Source organism: Schistosoma mansoni, chromosome 1, assembly GCF_000237925.1.
Source record: "Schistosoma mansoni strain Puerto Rico chromosome 1, complete genome".
Taxonomy (NCBI): Eukaryota; Metazoa; Platyhelminthes; class Trematoda; order Strigeidida; family Schistosomatidae; genus Schistosoma; species Schistosoma mansoni.
In genome coordinates, this window is record NC_031495.1 from 7,426,430 (window position 1) to 7,444,215 (window position 17,786).

General features: G+C 33.0%; 1 protein-coding gene across 1 annotated transcript in view; it reads left to right on the top strand.

Moving 5' to 3' along the window:
* The window catches only part of Smp_124070 (venom allergen-like (VAL) 16 protein), a 25,293-nt gene that overhangs the window by 1,680 nt on the left and 5,827 nt on the right, over window positions 1–17,786 (top strand). The window contains exon 2 of the mRNA XM_018793123.1: window positions 16,642–16,814. Coding sequence (XP_018647667.1) covers window positions 16,642–16,814 — 173 coding nt within the window. The remainder of the gene's footprint in view (window positions 1–16,641; window positions 16,815–17,786) is intronic.

The window sequence follows — 17,786 nt, forward strand, 5'->3', positions numbered from 1 at the left end:
GTAAACAGAAGATGGATAGTGGCTAGCAGTGGAATCCAGTTTGACGCGCGTTTCGTCCTATTTGGGACTCGTTAGCTGGATATACCTTCATCTCAGATTTGTTGATGTTCACTCTGGGACTCGAACCCAGTACCTTTCGCTTCAAACGCCATCGTGTTATCCACTCGGTCACTGAGTCCTGATAGCCACTTGCTTGTGCGATGGGACGAAACTCGCGTCCTGGATTCCACTGCTAGCCACTATCCATCTCTGTTTACCATGCTTGTGAATTAAGGCTATATCGAGGCAATGCGCACAGTATGCACATATGCCAATTAGGGGCTGACCAGTTGCAGTCCTAACAAATCGATGGGAAGATTCAAACAAACAATACTGAATGAATTTAATTATTGATAAGGTTTTCGCTTAAACAAAAGTGTTTGAGTCTATTATAATTACTTATTGGTTTATGCTTATTACTCCTCATAGAGGAGCATAGGCTGACCACTAGCATTCTCTATCCAACTCTGTCCTGGACAATCCTTTCCACTAGTTTCTTGATGCTATTCATTCTTTTCATTTCTTTATCCAATTCCCGACGCAATGTGTTCCTTGGTATTCCGCTTTTCCTCTTCCCTTCAGGATTCCAAGTAAGAGCTTCCTTCGTGATGCAGTTCGATGATTTCCACAATGTATGTTTTATCCATATGATTCAAAACAACAGTTGTTGACTTAATGAACTGACGTCTTTGTTCGGCTGCCCCTAGTTTCCTTCTAAACTACTTATGTAATAGCTGGCGTCGTTCGTCGTGGTCGACATCAGTACAGCATATATAACAGTTATTTGAGCTACTACAGTTATTGAAGGTTTACAACCTTATCAAATAATTTTCCATCTTTGTCAAATACTCTATGCTTAACTTCAATATTTATGACTTGCTCTTTCCACGGACTATGACCAACGCTTAGAGGATACCTATGACCAGAAACCTTAAGTCTAGCATGATTTTTTAATTGTTGGTTGGGTTTCTGAGAAATATTTTCATTTTTTAATAATTTTCAATGATACAATTGTAATAAGAGTTACGTAATTGAGATTATGATTTACTGGTTAACGGATTTAATTTTCAGTCACCGAGGTGGGTTTTAGAAAACTTTCAGACTAATAGAGAAGTCCTATGCTGCGAACAGGATCCAAATAGTAACCAGTTACTGCGGTGCATTTATTAGGAAATTACTAACTAAATATTGACATTATTTTAACTTGTAATGTTTTTCATTGTCCAGTTGCTGATATTTCGACTGAAATTTGATCAGTTTCGGTTGCGTTGCCTTGATATAGTCATTGTGACACAAGTTCACATACAGAATAGATGGAACGTGGCTAGCAGTGGAATCTGAATATGAGCTAAATGATGGCACGAAAATTGAAATTTTAGGGACTCTCATCTGCATTTTCTATGACAATGAAGAATAAGTAATTACGTTCGTTGTGAATTTGATCATAAAAAGTTTGTAAGGACAAGTTTCCATTTTTGTTTACATTTTGTCACTCGCCAGCTGGATGTATCCACATCCAAATTGATAGTCGTTCCGGGACTCAAACCCACGCTTCAAACCTCAACGTGTTATCCTAATTACAACTGAGTCTAGATAGCAACTGGCTTGTGTAAAAATGAACTGTATAAAACTTTATATCTTTAGTATAAACAAGGAAAAAACATAAAAAGATTTATTCTACATTACTATTTTTATCAGTATGGAATTTGTGGCCATTGTTCGTGATTTCAATCACATTCAGTAATCTCCATAATTTCTCTACCAATAATTATCATGTACTCACTGATAACTACCTTTAAGAGGAAATTTCCAGACTTCCAGTGAGAAGCAGAGACCAGTAGAGTTTAACCGTTTTCGGTATGAGGAAGGTACTCACAGAAGACAATCGAAGATTTTCGAGCATCACAATAGATTGATTTAAATTAAATATGTACACCATCTAGTGTTGGATCAGTAGTCTGAAAATAAAGCGTTCTCATGAAAGATCGAAAGTCCTGGGTTCAGTTCCTGGTTGGTGGGTCATGAATGTACACTACTGAGGAGTCTCTTACTGGACACAAAGCAGTTGTCCAGTGCTTTTAGACTATCAATGATACCTAATTGTATTGATAAAAGTCTATGATGTAACGTTGAAATTATAAAATTAGAGAAACCTTGTAACTACAAGTGTATATACAGATGACTTACATACTTTTAAAAATAGTAAATTCAATTAAATATTATTTATTTTATGGAATAAAATATATCGATCAGAAAAACATTAAATGGTAAAATCGACCCTTTAACTGTATCTAGTTCTATATACAAAGTTTTATTTTTAACAACGAATTTAGGTCATGAGATAGTCGCAGTTTTAATTTATATCTTTATCCCAATTATTACTTATTTAAAGAATCTTTTAGAATTCTAAGTGCTTCATTTATGTAGTTATTATTTTCATATTTAAAATCATGAGTCAATTGAAGCTAGACCACCATGGAAAACCTGGAAGCACTGGACGGCTGTTTCGTCCTATTATGGGACTCCTCAACAGTGCGCATCCACGATCCCGCCTCGCGAGCGAAATTCGAACCCGGGACCTACCAGCACTTAACCGATAGACCACTGAACTTGCCGGTATCCAACGGTGTTAATGTCTAACTTCAACCAATCCATGAAGTTCGAGCAACCGTTCACCAATTGTCTTCAGTGAGTTCTTATCTCTAGGTTTTCCATGGTGGTTTAGCTTCAATTGACTCATGATTTCAACTATGAAAATACTGAAATCTCCACAAAATCCCTTCTGAGTAGTCATTATTCTTAAACTTTTTAAACATTTGTATTAATTATTTTATTTTTGTATTGGTTGTTTGAATCTTCCCACTGACTTTTAGGATTGCAATCGATCAGTCTCTTATTGACATATATCCGTACTGTGAGGATTGCCATAAGTCACAAACAATATAAGCAAAGTTAGATGGTGATTAGTAGTGGAATCCAAGACGAGCGTTTTGTCCTAACGCAATGTCATTTGGAGCGAATGGTACCGCGTTCGAGTCCTGGGGTGAACAGCAACTTTGAAATGCTGGAACATCCAGATTACAAGTCACAAGTAGGACGAAACGTGCGTCCTGTATTACCCTACTAGCCATCATCTATCTTTGCTTATAGTTGTATTCATTATTTTACTGAAAGCATATCAAAAACAGGTGGGACTTTCAAAGCTTATTAGCTTTAGAAACAATTAAGTTTAATCTAACCAATCTTTAATTAATCGTTTCCAGATAGCGAGTTACTTCAATTAAAACAGATAAACTCTTAAACTATAACCTAAGATCTATTGGTTGAAGTTTCGTTCCTTCAAACGATTTCTTAACTCTTTACAAATATTTCAGTAGTACTTAAATACACTATTATTCCTGTTAGGATAAGTAAGGACTTAACTATTTCAAGTATGATTTACATACGATATTGATTTATTTTTTTTACAAATTTCTATGATATCTAATCATATTACTTATATCCGTTGATTTTAGATGATTAACTTTATAGTATTGGATATTTAAGTGTATTCTGTAAACTAATGACTAATGAATGTCAAGTACTACTCGGTTTAATCTATGCAAATCTGACTGTAAATAAATCATCTAACAAGTATTATATTCATATGTCACTTTGAATTATTGAAAGTGTCAAATAAATTGTTGTTTAATATCTTAGTATTCTTACCGGCAAAGTTCTGTAGTATGGTCTACTTATATCCATATAAGTAGTATATGGTGAGTGTCAGTCATAGAATGTATTTTGGCAGAAGACCGATAAGGAAAGAACTGAAATGAGGTGCAATTGGTGGGAAAATGCATGAATAATGAAATTAGAGAAAATGAACTGATATTTACAGAAGGAACAGTGAAGATTGAGACAGTTGGTTGTTATTTTGCAAATTAACTGTTCATTGTAAAGTTATCAGAGTTTAATGAGATAGTCTGTAATTTGTGCTTAAACACATTCGATTGTCTCCACTCATGTTCTAGTTAACTACAGTTTGGTTTATGGTTTACCTGTTAAGGTACCAAGTTATGGCTAAAATTACAAAATTCACTTAGATCTGATATTTTTCTGTCTTAATGAAGTTGTGAAATTTAGCATTTTCTCGAACATTCTAATCTACCTTATTATCAAATCATTCGATGAAATTAAAAACCTGAAGTCTGTTTATAATTGACTGTTTTTGTCTAATTGGGTACAGGGTAAATTGAACAAATAATACTAAATTACTATCTATTTTTTGTATTGTTTGTTTGAATCATCCTATTGATCTTTTGGAATTACAATTGATCAGTCTCTTATTGACATATATGGGTATTGTCTCGACATTGCCTTAATTCACAAGCATTATAAGTAAAGATGGATGGTGGTTAGCAGTGGAATCCAGGATTCACATTTCGTCCTATTTGGGACTGCTTGACTGAATGTACCTGAATCCGAGTTCATGTTCAGTCTAGGACTCGAATTCGGTAACGTTAGCTTCAAACGTCATCACGTTATCCATTTAGCTTCTAGTATACCAATATTATACTAGATTAAAATAAATTTATTGTAGTAAAAAACAATTTCAATAAATGGTTTACTAGAACTGCTTTAAATACACTATGAAGAAGATTAAGTTATGAGAAATTACTCTGCAGTTTACTTAGGTGACAAACATTTTAATCTGTCAGTTGTACCTAATATGATATTCATTTATACATCTTATTTCATATAAAAAATATTAGTAAAAAAATTATTATCAGAAGGGGGTTTTGTGGAGATTTTAGTAATTTTATATAGTTGAAATCATGAGTCAATTGAAGCTAGACCACCATGGAAAACCTGGAAGCACTGAATGGCCGTTTCGTTCTATTGTGGGAATTCTCAGCAGTGCGCATCCACGATCCCGACTCGCAAGATTCGAAAACAGGACCTATCAGTCTCCACTAAACTCTCTTCTTATAATGATCATGTGCTCACTAGTGACTGACTCCATGAGTTATTCCCTGGAGTTCTAGTGAGAAGCAGTAACCAGTGGAGTTCGACCAGGTCTGTTGGAAGATATCAACTCACTGAAGACAATTGGTGAATGGTTGCTCAATTTCTTGGATTGGTTGAAGTTAGACACTAACAACGTTGGATGCCGGCTCAGTGGTCTAGTGGTTAAGAGTTTGCGCGCGAGACTGATAGGGTGGGATCCTCTAGAGTCGACCTGCAGGATCATTGATGCGCACTGCTGAGGAATCCCACAATAGGACGAAACGGCCGTCCCAGTGCTTACAGGTTTTCCATGGTGGTCTAGCTTCAAATGACTCATGATTTTCAGCTACATAAAAAGCTATTGTTCTGGAATTAACATCAATCAATATAGTCTATTTGTTTAATGAACTTTATTTCGAGTTCACGATAACAGTGATGTTTTGATTCGGTATGAAAATTGGTATGAGAATTGAGATTATGATACATTCGATGAAATCATAATATAGTAGTTGAAGGAACTTGTCGTTTTTGAAAGTGAACACTCAACTACCTAAAGAATAATAGATCATTGTTATTTACTGAAAAATATTTTGAATAATTGTAACAGTAGAGTAATTTCAAGTACTTTTTAGAGAGTCATTATTCATAAATGAAAGTTGGTAAGAACTATAAAGTTAATTGAAGTAATCAATCTTCATAGTTTACATCATCTACCGACTTCATTTAGGCCGCTATTGAAAAGCAGGAAATGTTGAACAGCTGTTTCATCTTAATATAGAACTCTTCCAGAATGCACATCCAAAAAATTAAAGTTTAATGCGTAAACCATTGTATTCCAGGTCAATGATTTAAATGTGAAACGTTCACCAGGAGACTTAGAGATCTTGCATTCAATCCCTGGTTGGGGTCGTGAATGCTCAATGCTGAGGATTTCGATACTAAAGTGAAACAGATATTCGCTTTCACCTTGGGTTTAATGGTTGTCCAACTAAGATTAGTATAGAATGTAAAATATGAAATTCAACAGTCTCCACAAACCCACCTGTAGTAACAACTTATTTCCATGGATTTCAAAGATTTGATGTATATATAGCTAATTATAGATAATCTAATTTATAAATTTGCCCCATTTTTCTATATTCTGGTAGTTGAATCTATTGATATAGTGTGATTATACAAAACTATATGTCATTCCTCAATAACAAAAGCTTGTATTTTTGATCATTGAATGATTAGCTGTTATGGTTGTCAATTCTCTTCCTCGACCTAATACTTACATCTTAGATTTCGGTGGTGTTTGGTTCATTAGTTTTTTTGTTAGAATTAATGTAGGGATCCAATGATTAATGTATTCAATTAATTAATTAATGATTTGAAATTTTGGGTCACATGATGCAAAATTGGTCTCAGTGAAGTTGTATTGGGAAGGAACTAATTTTTGAGGTAGTTGAATCTTCTGATATTGTAAATTGTGAACGTAGATTATTTATTTTTGTGACTTTATTTTGGAAATTTGAATCTCCTGTTTTCGAGCCAAATGCGCCTACGTTTACCTTCAAATTGTATTCCCCACTTTGAAGGACCCTAAATGCCATTGGTTCGTTGTATCTTTTAGTATGTTGTTTTGTGACGTTTCCCAAGGACAGTTTTATGTTGTACACATGCATTAGTGTTGTGTTTGTTGTTATTCATGCTTCTGGCTGCTTGTGGAATACACTTTCTCTCTCCCGAATTTAGACTTCTCCCTCAAGTTAGCGAGCCTGGAACTCGTCAGAATAGTTAACTTATCTTGTCATTGTGTCGCTGAGTCTTCGTTTCGTTCGCAGATTTAGGTGATCTCGTAATCTCTTCAGACATAGTATTTATGGTTGTTTTTAGTCACAATACGTAATTTCGTTAATGCGCTATCTTCAACAAAATTTTACATCAAGTGTCATTTCCAGTTTTTTCTTCTATGAAATAATCTGTTCATTTTGAATCGTACTTTTCATGCTTACTTTTTTATTGCCGTTAGTATTATTTCACATCATTTGCTTTACAATTTGTTAATTTTCCTACGTCTCTGAGGTGAGGTCTTTAGCAACGTTAATCGACAGACATTTATTTTAGGTCATACTGTTGTAAACGAGAACACTTGTGGGGACAAACAGATATATTTGAATACAAAATTACAGTACCGCTTAGTAAACTATGAAAATCATACAGTAAAAAATTCATCTGCAAAATGTTATTCAATTGTCTCAGACTTTATCGTTCCTTCATTTCCATGTTAGTCACATCCTGCTCTCATTCTCTTCTCTTCAATCTCCTCAATTGTCTACCTTCGGGCATTCCACTTTCGACTGGTATTACATACTACTTATATCTATCGACATCATTAGCACACTCCATAGTAACACTGACAATGTTCTCATTTCATTTATACAATAAACTAATTAAAAACTGTTTCTGTTTATGTAGTTGAGAATTTGATCGAAACAACCAATGCATTATCATTGTATATTTACTTTGGAATAATAACAAATGTTTTATAAACTGTTAATTACCAGGTCGGAAAATAGTTCAGCTGACTAATAAAATCAGCATATTTATGTATTTCACTTTTAAGAATAAATTTGTTGATGTTGAAACAAAACGCGTTTTTTTATAAAGCGAAAAATCAAATAAACAACTCTTGTATTATTGTGCTAATATGCAGTTACTAAGTCAAAGATAATGGTAGTGTGGTGTGTGCTAATGATGTCGATAGATATAAGTAGTATGTAATACCAGTCGAAAGTGGAATGCCCGAAGGTAGACAATTGAGGAGATTGAAGAGAAGAGAATGAGAGCAGGATGTGACTAATATGGAAATGAAGGGACGATAAAGTTTGAGACAATTGATTAACACTTCACAAATGAAGTTTTTATTGTATGATTTTCATAGTTTACTAAGCGGTACTGTAATTTTGTATTCAAATATATCTGTTTGTCCCCACTGGTGTTCTCGTTTATAACATTACTAATAAGATAATTTCATTTACAATGAAAATATCTCATTCATCTACTGCTTAGTTACTCATTGTTTTGATCGCCACGCATTTATAGAGAATTTAAATTATACGCTAGAATGAAGTAATCGTTATGTAAATCAAAAGGTAACGATTATAAAGTTTCAATCAAATAACAAATGAAAAATTATCTTTCATAATTTATCTTAATACAGAACGTCAGATAGTAATTTTCATTTGTTTAATGGATAAATCATTAGTTTTTATGGTCAGAACGATTCATTTTCATGAAGCTGACTTAAAGTTGTTATTTTTAATTCAGGGGATCTTAGTTAATTTAATCAACAGTAATTGTTTGGATCAAAGGGGTAAAAGCTAAAGAGTAGATTGGTCTGTAAGATTGGAGACTGTGGACTTTCTATTGAGGTCAATCGCGGTCTGAATATCATAGTTTTATCGTCTCAGACTGCGAAACCAAGTAGCCGGGGTTTGAATCCTATAGGAAATATCAGTTCCCTCAAGAGTTGATGTACGGCTTGTCGACGTGTATCGACTGACACGGAACCTAGATCCAGTGTCTACTGACAGTTACTTTCAGTCATTTAACACCAGATATACTGTAGGACTTTGAGTCACCTAGACTCACAGTCACACTAAAACTTGATCGATAGAACTCGAACAACAATAATGACTAGAAAAAAAGAATCTTAACTACTACCAAGTCATTAATCAAAGTACTTCTTGAACTCGGTTTCAGAAGAACATGAAATGATAGGTTATCAAATAGAACACTTTATTCACTTCCTAGAATTATGAAGTCAAAGTACATACTTAGTATTCACAAGCAATTTTAGTTAGGTGTAAAATTGGATTCTTAAAAATATTTTATGCTGTTGGTTGAATTTTGTTCTCTAAGATGAATAGTTTAGTCATGGAGTTTCCATCGTTCTTCTGAACGATGTCATCAGCACAAACTTCAGCCAAGAGTGAAGTGTTCGAATTTCTCCACATATGGCTCACAGCTTTTCCTGTACACCTCAATGTTGATTGATTCTTGTTGACCTTAAACCTATCATTGTTTACTTTCTTTATTTTGGTTGTATCTCTCATCAAAATCATCCACTTGAGCTATAAATCTTCTCCACTATCCTATGCTGTACTTATCCTACCATCTTCTATTTATACTCATAAATTTGTTTAATTTGAAAATATTAAAGAAATAAATCATTTATCGAAACATTAATTAACTTTTAAAAAGTTAGTTTCGATAGCAACATCAACTTTTATGATCGTTTCTATGAAAATATTTTTTTCCCAATAATTTTTTTGTTCACACAAAGTCTATATGTATATAATAAGGCATCTTATTTGTTTCGATCGGATAAACTAGATGTAAATAATGATTGTTTTTCAGAAGGGGTTTTGTGGATTGTTTTCCCATAGTTTTGACCTGATTAATTCAATGAAAAAAAAACAACATTATTTAGCAATAAAAAGCGGTAATAGTTGGGAACAGAAATATTGATTTTACACATCATGAATAATATGATGATGCTTTCGACAGAAACTGATGGAAATATCTTCATCTGTTTATTTACTAATACAGACACAAGGCATAAGTAGAAGTTTCTATTGTTTGTAGATTTATATGAATGTAATTCCTGAAGAAATCCGAATTCTTGTCATTATTAAAGATAGTTACCTAAATCTATGTGATTTCTATTTGTCAGACGATAATGAATGAACTGATTCATTTCGAGAAAGCTTCCATGTTTAAAACGAAAACCATTGAGTTACAGTTTAAATATTAATAATAACACTATGATGTAGGTATATTCAACTAACGAGTCCCAGGTAACACGATACATATATCCTGGATCCCATTGATAGCCACAATATATCTGTTCTTAAAAACATATGACGAAATGGTCATATCTGGGTTATCTACACATAATCCACATACACCAATAAAGACATAATAAAGAATTCAGTTCTGTTTATCAATAATGACATTATTCAAACCCTTATTTCTAATGATATTCATAATAAAATGGGGGTTTTGGGGAGATTTTAGTAATTTTATATAGTTGAAATCATGAGTCAATTGAAGCTGGACCACTATGAAAAACCTTGAAGCACTGGACGGCCGTTTCGTTCCACTGCGAGACTCCTCAGCAGTGCGCATCCACCATCCCGCCTCACGAGATTCAAACCCAGGATATATCCGTCTCGCACGCGAGCACTGACCCACTAGACCTTTAAACCGGCATCCAACAGTGTTAATGTCTAACTTCAACCAATCCACGAAATTGAGCAATCATTCACCATTTTCTTCAGTGAGTTGATATCTCCCAACAGACCTGGTTGAATTCCAATGGTTACTGCTTCTCACTAGAACTGCATGAAATACCTCATGGTACCAGACACTAGTGTGCATATGATCATTATTAGAAGGGGGTTTTGTGGAGATTTTAGTAATTTTTGTATAGTTGAAATCATCAGTCAATTGAAGCTAGACCACCATTGGTTCGAATCTCGTGAGGCGGGATTGTGGATGCGCACTGCTGAGGAGTCTCACAATAGGACGAAACGGCCGTTCATTGCTTCCAGGTTTTCCTTGTTGGTCTAGCTTCAATTGACTCATGATTTCAACTATATAATATTCATAATAATTATTTTATTTCCTAAATTCAATATATCGATTGATTATTCCTTATAGTCAAATAACAAATCAAAATTTGGATCTAAATATACAAATTTAATCAATTAATCAAAGTATTGATTTCTTTCTCAAACATTATATAATACTTATCGAATATTGAAATTAGAAAAAAAAAACAAAAAAAAATCACTTTACCATAAAAAAAATCGATAATCAATAATTTCAATTGAATGATATTCTTGAAAACAAAAGAAAATCAATATAGAGGATTAATTGACTACTTTTCAGATATATATTATGGTAAATTTTGTAGATAAACTAATCATCTTAATAAGAAAATTTCAGCATGTATTCAGTACATATTCAAGTTGATGACATGAATTCTCTTGAAAGATTCTTTTTTGAAGTTAGCGGGAATCTTCTGTTGATTAACTAACTGAAAATATTAATTATTTTTATTAGAGATTTGATTTATAGCGTAGAGTAATCGATCGTTAATAATATAAAAGCTGTATATTTTGTGTAGATCACTTCATGATAACGTTTCATGAAAATGCTTTGGCTATCCTTTAATTGAACATATTTCTTTATTGACAAATAACTTATACAGTGATTGTATGATCTTGCTGGTTTATCCAAACAAAACAGAAATAGAGAAATTACGGTTTCATATCATATAATAAACTCAATTCTTGTACTGAAGTTATTATAGAAATGTTAAAAGATATTGTAGAGTAACACATACTTACTTACTTACGCCTGTTACCCCTGGTGGATGAGCATAGGCCGCTCACCAGTATTCTCCACCCAACTCTGTCCTGGGCAATCCTTTCCAGTTCTTTCCAGTTAACATTCATCCTTTTCATATCTGCTTCTATGTAACATAAAAATCTGTTGAGAATGTTAGATCTCCAGAGCTCATTTGGAAAAGGTTTTAATTTTGTAATTTTATTCTGAAAATATGACGCTAAGTTGACCTATGGCTTCAATTTCCCACTTGGAAATCCTTGACTAACATTGGTTGATGGAATTTCTGTAGTATGCTATTATGTGGCTCTCCCAAGGGCGTTTCTATTATTGTATAAATAAGCTTGATTTGTGTGCTTAATGACCTCGTCTTTTCTGAGTGCTAGTAGAATACATTCTGTATGACTCATCAAGATTTCTTGATCTAGTTAGCAAGGCTGATGACAACGGATTAGAATTAATCTATCGTGTCACTGTATCTTTGACCTTCGTTCTGTTTACCGAGTAAGGTGAACTCGTAATATCATCAAGCATATCAAAATAAATAATCAATCAGTACATATTCTAATAGTAACATATAAACAATAAATGACTCAAAAAAATTTGGTTAATTTTTAAGCTAATAATTATGTTATCATAGTAATATGAATAGCTTATCATGCACTATCATCGGTTAATATATTCAATCCACTACACATCCTAGAGTACACGTATACTGAACGAGAATACATGTAGGGAACAACCGAATGTATCGCAATACAAAATTACAGAATATCTTGGTAAAATCTGAGAATCATACAGTAAATACTTCATTTGTAAATTGTCAATCAATTATCTCAAACTTGACTGTTCCTTCGTTTCCACACCAATCATTCTTTGTTCTCGTTCTCTTTTCTTTGATCTTCTTAACCTTCTGCCACCAGGCATTTTACTTTCCACTGATGATACATACTACTTATATCTATCGACATCAGTAGCACACACCACACATGTAATCAAGTATGATCATGGAATTAAGGACTATTTGATACAAAAGTCAGCTTACATATTGCTTATTGTGATTATGAACTGTTTAGTAAAGATAATATTCAAAATTACGATGAATTTCACAATGAAACGATATAGTTTGAAGAACTACTGAACTAATGGATAACTGTTTTGTATAAATCAGTAGTCTAAAAGTTCCATGTTTTCTAAGCTCTTTTTTTATGCAGACTTACCTGTAAAGTGGTGAAAAGTCCAAAAATACATTGAATGTTAAACTAAAATATCTAAGGTTCTCATTACTAAACTAAAAACTTAAAATGATTCATTTGTATATATATATATATATATATATTATTCAGTACATGTAATAATAATGTTAATAATCGATAACTTTCTGTCTAACTGGTACCCCTTAAAGTATATTTCTACTTATTTTATAAAGACCCATGAGATATTTGTTTCCAATTTTTCCAGAATATTCCGGAATATTTATTGTAAGGCAACAGAATTCGGGTTAAGGAATATATATTTGATTATCTTTAAACATGCTTTCTGAGGATCACTCAAACAAATTAAATACTTTGACTTAATTTCTTCAGATTATGAAAAAAACCTTAATTTCGTATGTAATCTTGACTAGTTAAAAGAGAGTCATGATAATTAATAATTCAGTCCTTCAGTGGTATATAGATAGGTATCTTTCCCCGGTTCCACATCCCATAGGTCAGTGATTTTGTTGAGGTACATGAGAAGTAGACTGGATTAGTGATTATCATGATGACCACAGATTCTGAGAGACAACTATTTACAAATGTCACAAAGGGCATCTATGTAACTGATTTTAGATCTATTAATTCCGTAATTTTCAGGTCTTACCTTCAAAAATACAGGTCCATGCGACAAAATGAAGTGTGTTTGGTTTAGGCTTTGACTTTTATAACTTTACTCTCCCCTTCAAAAAAGGAAGCAGAGCTGGGAAAGCTGATTATCTTTAGATAAAAACCTTGCTGTCATCATCCTGAAAATCATTTGACAGCAAGATGTCAGCCAAACTTTCTGTTTAGTGCTTTCGGTCTTAACAATATTCAATCAACCTGCCTGACACGAAAGAACATCGAAGAACAAATGTTTCAACCAATGTCGTGTTTGTTGTACCTGACTGCCGGACGAAGGTACAGATACGGTCAAAGGGTTATTCATAGAAAAAATCGAGTAAAAGCCGTTGAAAAGTAAACAAATTCAGTCATTTCAATGTTAGTCTATTTTTTTGTGGTGCTCATACCATTAACATCACGAAAGGCCCCCAAACGGTAGCTGAATAAAGCGGATGAAGTCAATGAACGTTTACCATTTTCTGTATGAGTTTTCTTGTCATAAATCAATTGAATAATATAAATCTACGTAAGTTGCAGGAAAAGCGCTATAGTATATCAGATGTCTAGTAGATGTGAATATTGAGAAATAGACTTTTTAATCCATCTTTTAAGAAGAGTACGATTTCACATAAGTTAGTAGTTTGCGAAAGACTGTTAGCCACAGTGTAAAATGACTTAAATACTTTACTTTGCCTGAAGATACTTTCATTGAAAATGTAGACTACAAGATTTGTTTGCAGGTCTTCTGTGCTAATTAGTTCATAAGATGTTTGAAGAAAATGCAAATTTTTTGTGTTTGTCACTATATTATCGTATTTGAACTGATTCATCTAAGTTGAAGGAATATTTTCAAATGATTAACGTTAACCATGTGTTTTTTAGCCAAATTCAGGTAGCTACTTTCTAATTTTTTAAGTAGCTTGTGTAAAGAGTTAATATTTACAAATAGATGCAAGGTAACTTTTGCAGTTATATTCATGACAGTTCTTAATTGTTATACGTGTTTTTAAAGTTTCAACTGGACTTCACTCCAAATGCACGATTGATTACTGTTTGATTCATAATGTCACACTTGGCAATCCCACAAGTCTGATCAAATTCGATTGGTTTAGTTGTCGTCACCGGTTGAAGAGTTAGACATTATGTCAAATGGATGGGAGCAAACGTTAGAGAGTCCTGGATCAAGGACCTTGACTACTAAGGTATATCTACAATCTCAATGGAGGTGATTCTCTCTTTTGGATTTACACTCACATAAAAAATAGCACAGTCAGAGATGCTACGCTGAGAAACCTAAAACTTGTAACAACTTGTTGTAAACGTGGATAGATTTCTGAGTAATACAAGAGGCTAATCACAACCTAAACAGCTAAGTAGTAAATTATCTGTTTGATAGTTGGTGATTAGGGTTTTCATTTCTTAGAAAGATTCAGTATCTTGAAGATTTAATCTATCTGATTCTTAGATAGCATGGAACATTGGTTCACAGGTTCCAATCAATTAAAATATAAATTACTGTATAATAATATATACACTCATCATTACAGATTATAACCTTTCCAAATGTTCAATTAAACCATAAATGAGGATAAAGAACTGACTATGAGACTAAAGTATTTGTGGCTCATATCTTAAAATATCAAAGACTGTCAAATAGAATCATTTGAATTATTCCTAACGATTGTATAGTTCCATGGGTCTTGTCAATTGCAAATGTCCTCGTTATAAGTCTCTACCATATCTTACCTGGTTATGATTAAGAAACTGTCAATTATAAACCAGTTTAATGAAATATGTTGAATTGTATTAAAAATATGGTTGGTTGAAAATATAGAAAGCTTAGTAATATCAAATCAAAGTTACCCAATAAAAGATATTTTGGCACAGATGAAAAAGAATGTTGAAAAAAATTATACACACTAATAAGAATCCTCCTCTTTTACCCGGTCTTGGGACAGGCAGCAGCCCACGGAGGAGATACAGCCGGAGTTATGAATATTCACCTTGTTTATTAAAATTCATAGTTTGAACAAAGTAAAGATTCGAATGCTATTGGAATAACTTTACTCAAATATGTTTTGCAGATTTGGATCTCCTTTTCATGGTGAACGTTGAATAAGCAATACATCTTCATATCACCTTGATTAACTATTGATTATTGCTTAACCATGAAGAAAAATGTGTAAGAAAACATTGTTTTGAAGGCATGAATAATAGGCGCTATATAAATTTCTCTTTATATATCCATTTATAGATGAGCTGATGACATCAGATGAAAGCAATTAAATTAGTTTACTTAGCTATTTCGGTGAATAAATCACAAGGACGATCTAACTCTGATCCTTTTTTCCAAACAGACACTTAGTAAATTTATTTCGAGGAGGTTTGAAATTTGTAAAGATATGGTTGTTCAAATCAAAGTTAAATAAGTCTAAACAGCTTTATATTCAATTACTGAATCATTCCTACCGCTTAAATTATCTTCTACTTGACATTTCTTTGTTTTTATATAGTTGAAATCATGAGTCCATTGAAGCTAATTCACCATGGAAAAGTTGGACATTTTCACCGTTGGATGCCGGCCAGCTCAGTGGTCTGGTGGTTAAGCGCTCGCGCGCGAGACTGGTGGGTCTTGTGTTTGAATCTCGTGACGTGGGATCGTGGATGCGCACTGCTTAGGAGTCCCACAATAGGACGAAACGGCCGTCCAATGCTTCCAGGTTTTTGATGATGGTCTAGCTTCAATTGACTTATGATTTCAACTACATAAAATTACTAAAATCTCCACAAAACCCTCTTCTGATAATTTATTTGTTGAATATTACTTTCAGCAGTTTAGCAAGCTAGAGTCGGTTTCTACAATTGGGTTTCTTGTAACAATGTTCATGCTGTGGTGCATGTTATTTATGTTAACAGATATAAGTAGTATGTAACACAAATCAGGATTGGAATGCCTGTCAAAAGAAGGTTGAAAAGATTAGATTGGGTGGGGGACTGAAAGGGAAACAGAAATTGATTGTAATAACGACAGAATTGAAAGAATCGTGAAGCATGTAAAGGACAACTAGTGGATCTGAAAATCAGATGTTAAATATTTGGTTTTCAAATTTTACAAAATCACTCTGTAATTTGGCTTTAAATAGCAAATTTAGTTATCCTCACCTGAGTGTTCTTCCGCAACAATTCCACTATTTTCAGTTCATAATAACACTCTATACAATAACTATCTCAACGATGTTACTTATTCTTCACAAAATCCTAAATATTTCTAAAATTATTGATTATGTTTCGTTTAAGCAGTAAAGAGATTTTGTCACACTCCATCATACACATAGAATGTTTTTTATTTCAGACTTAGAGCGTTACATGGTTGTCCAGAAATAAGTTATGATTCAAAACTGGCTAGTGATTCTCAAAAGTGGGCTGAACATTTGGCTTCAATAAATTGTTTACAACATAGTAAAGGAGATGATTATGGTGAAAATTTAGCATTTCAAATGTCTACAGCCGGTGCATCATTGAATGGTTAGTAGAATACCCGATGTTTATCTTGATATCTTTAAGATATTTGAATTATTTTATTAGAAAAATCTATAGATTAAAATGACATAATTGCTATTGTATATCTGTACTTATATTGTTTAGAATAATGGCATAAAGATTGTTTTCTACAACAATCCAGACATAAATATATCATAAAATCTCCTAGACTTGACAGATGTCTAAATGGATTTGTGGCAATGTTGAACATAGTTAATATGTCAGGCAAATATATATGAGAATTAAGAAAAAAATTCAAGGAATTATATCTGTTGTGAAGAATTGTTATTATAACAGAGAAATTTCATACGATTAGTTCCATTTATAGATTTAAATAAAGGTAATTCAACAATTTAGACGGAACAAAATGAAATAATCTTTATTTTTATATAGTTGAAATCATGAGCCAATTGAAGCTAGACCAACATGGAAAACCTGGAAGCTGATGGCACAACTTACTTTGACCACTTCTCACTTTCTTCGAACTTACTCGCATAGCTGGTGCAATGTGATCGTTTACGTAATACGTTGCCAGGAAAATCAATTTTAACTCAAATATTCTATTGCTCAAAACTTATATTAGTAGTAAACTGGTTCATCTGATACCAATCCCTATTTGTATGAGTTTAAATGATAAGTCTCACATTAATATACCACAACTGTTGCACGATCTCATTCTTAAGGTTACCAACAACAAAACAGTAAGACCAAAACAACAATTACTAACCCATTAATCCTAAACGTCGACCATCTACAAATAAAGTTGGATGTATACACTTCTCTAGATATATTATCTCGACTGACAACACAAAGAACACGTAGATCTGATTGAAATCTTAACAACTGAACAAATTTTAATACATCAACTGCTAAAGCTAAATTTTTTACACATAATAAATTATGGATGTATAGTTCCGAGTCAAAAATGCTACCCCACAAAATCGTATTTTTCATGTC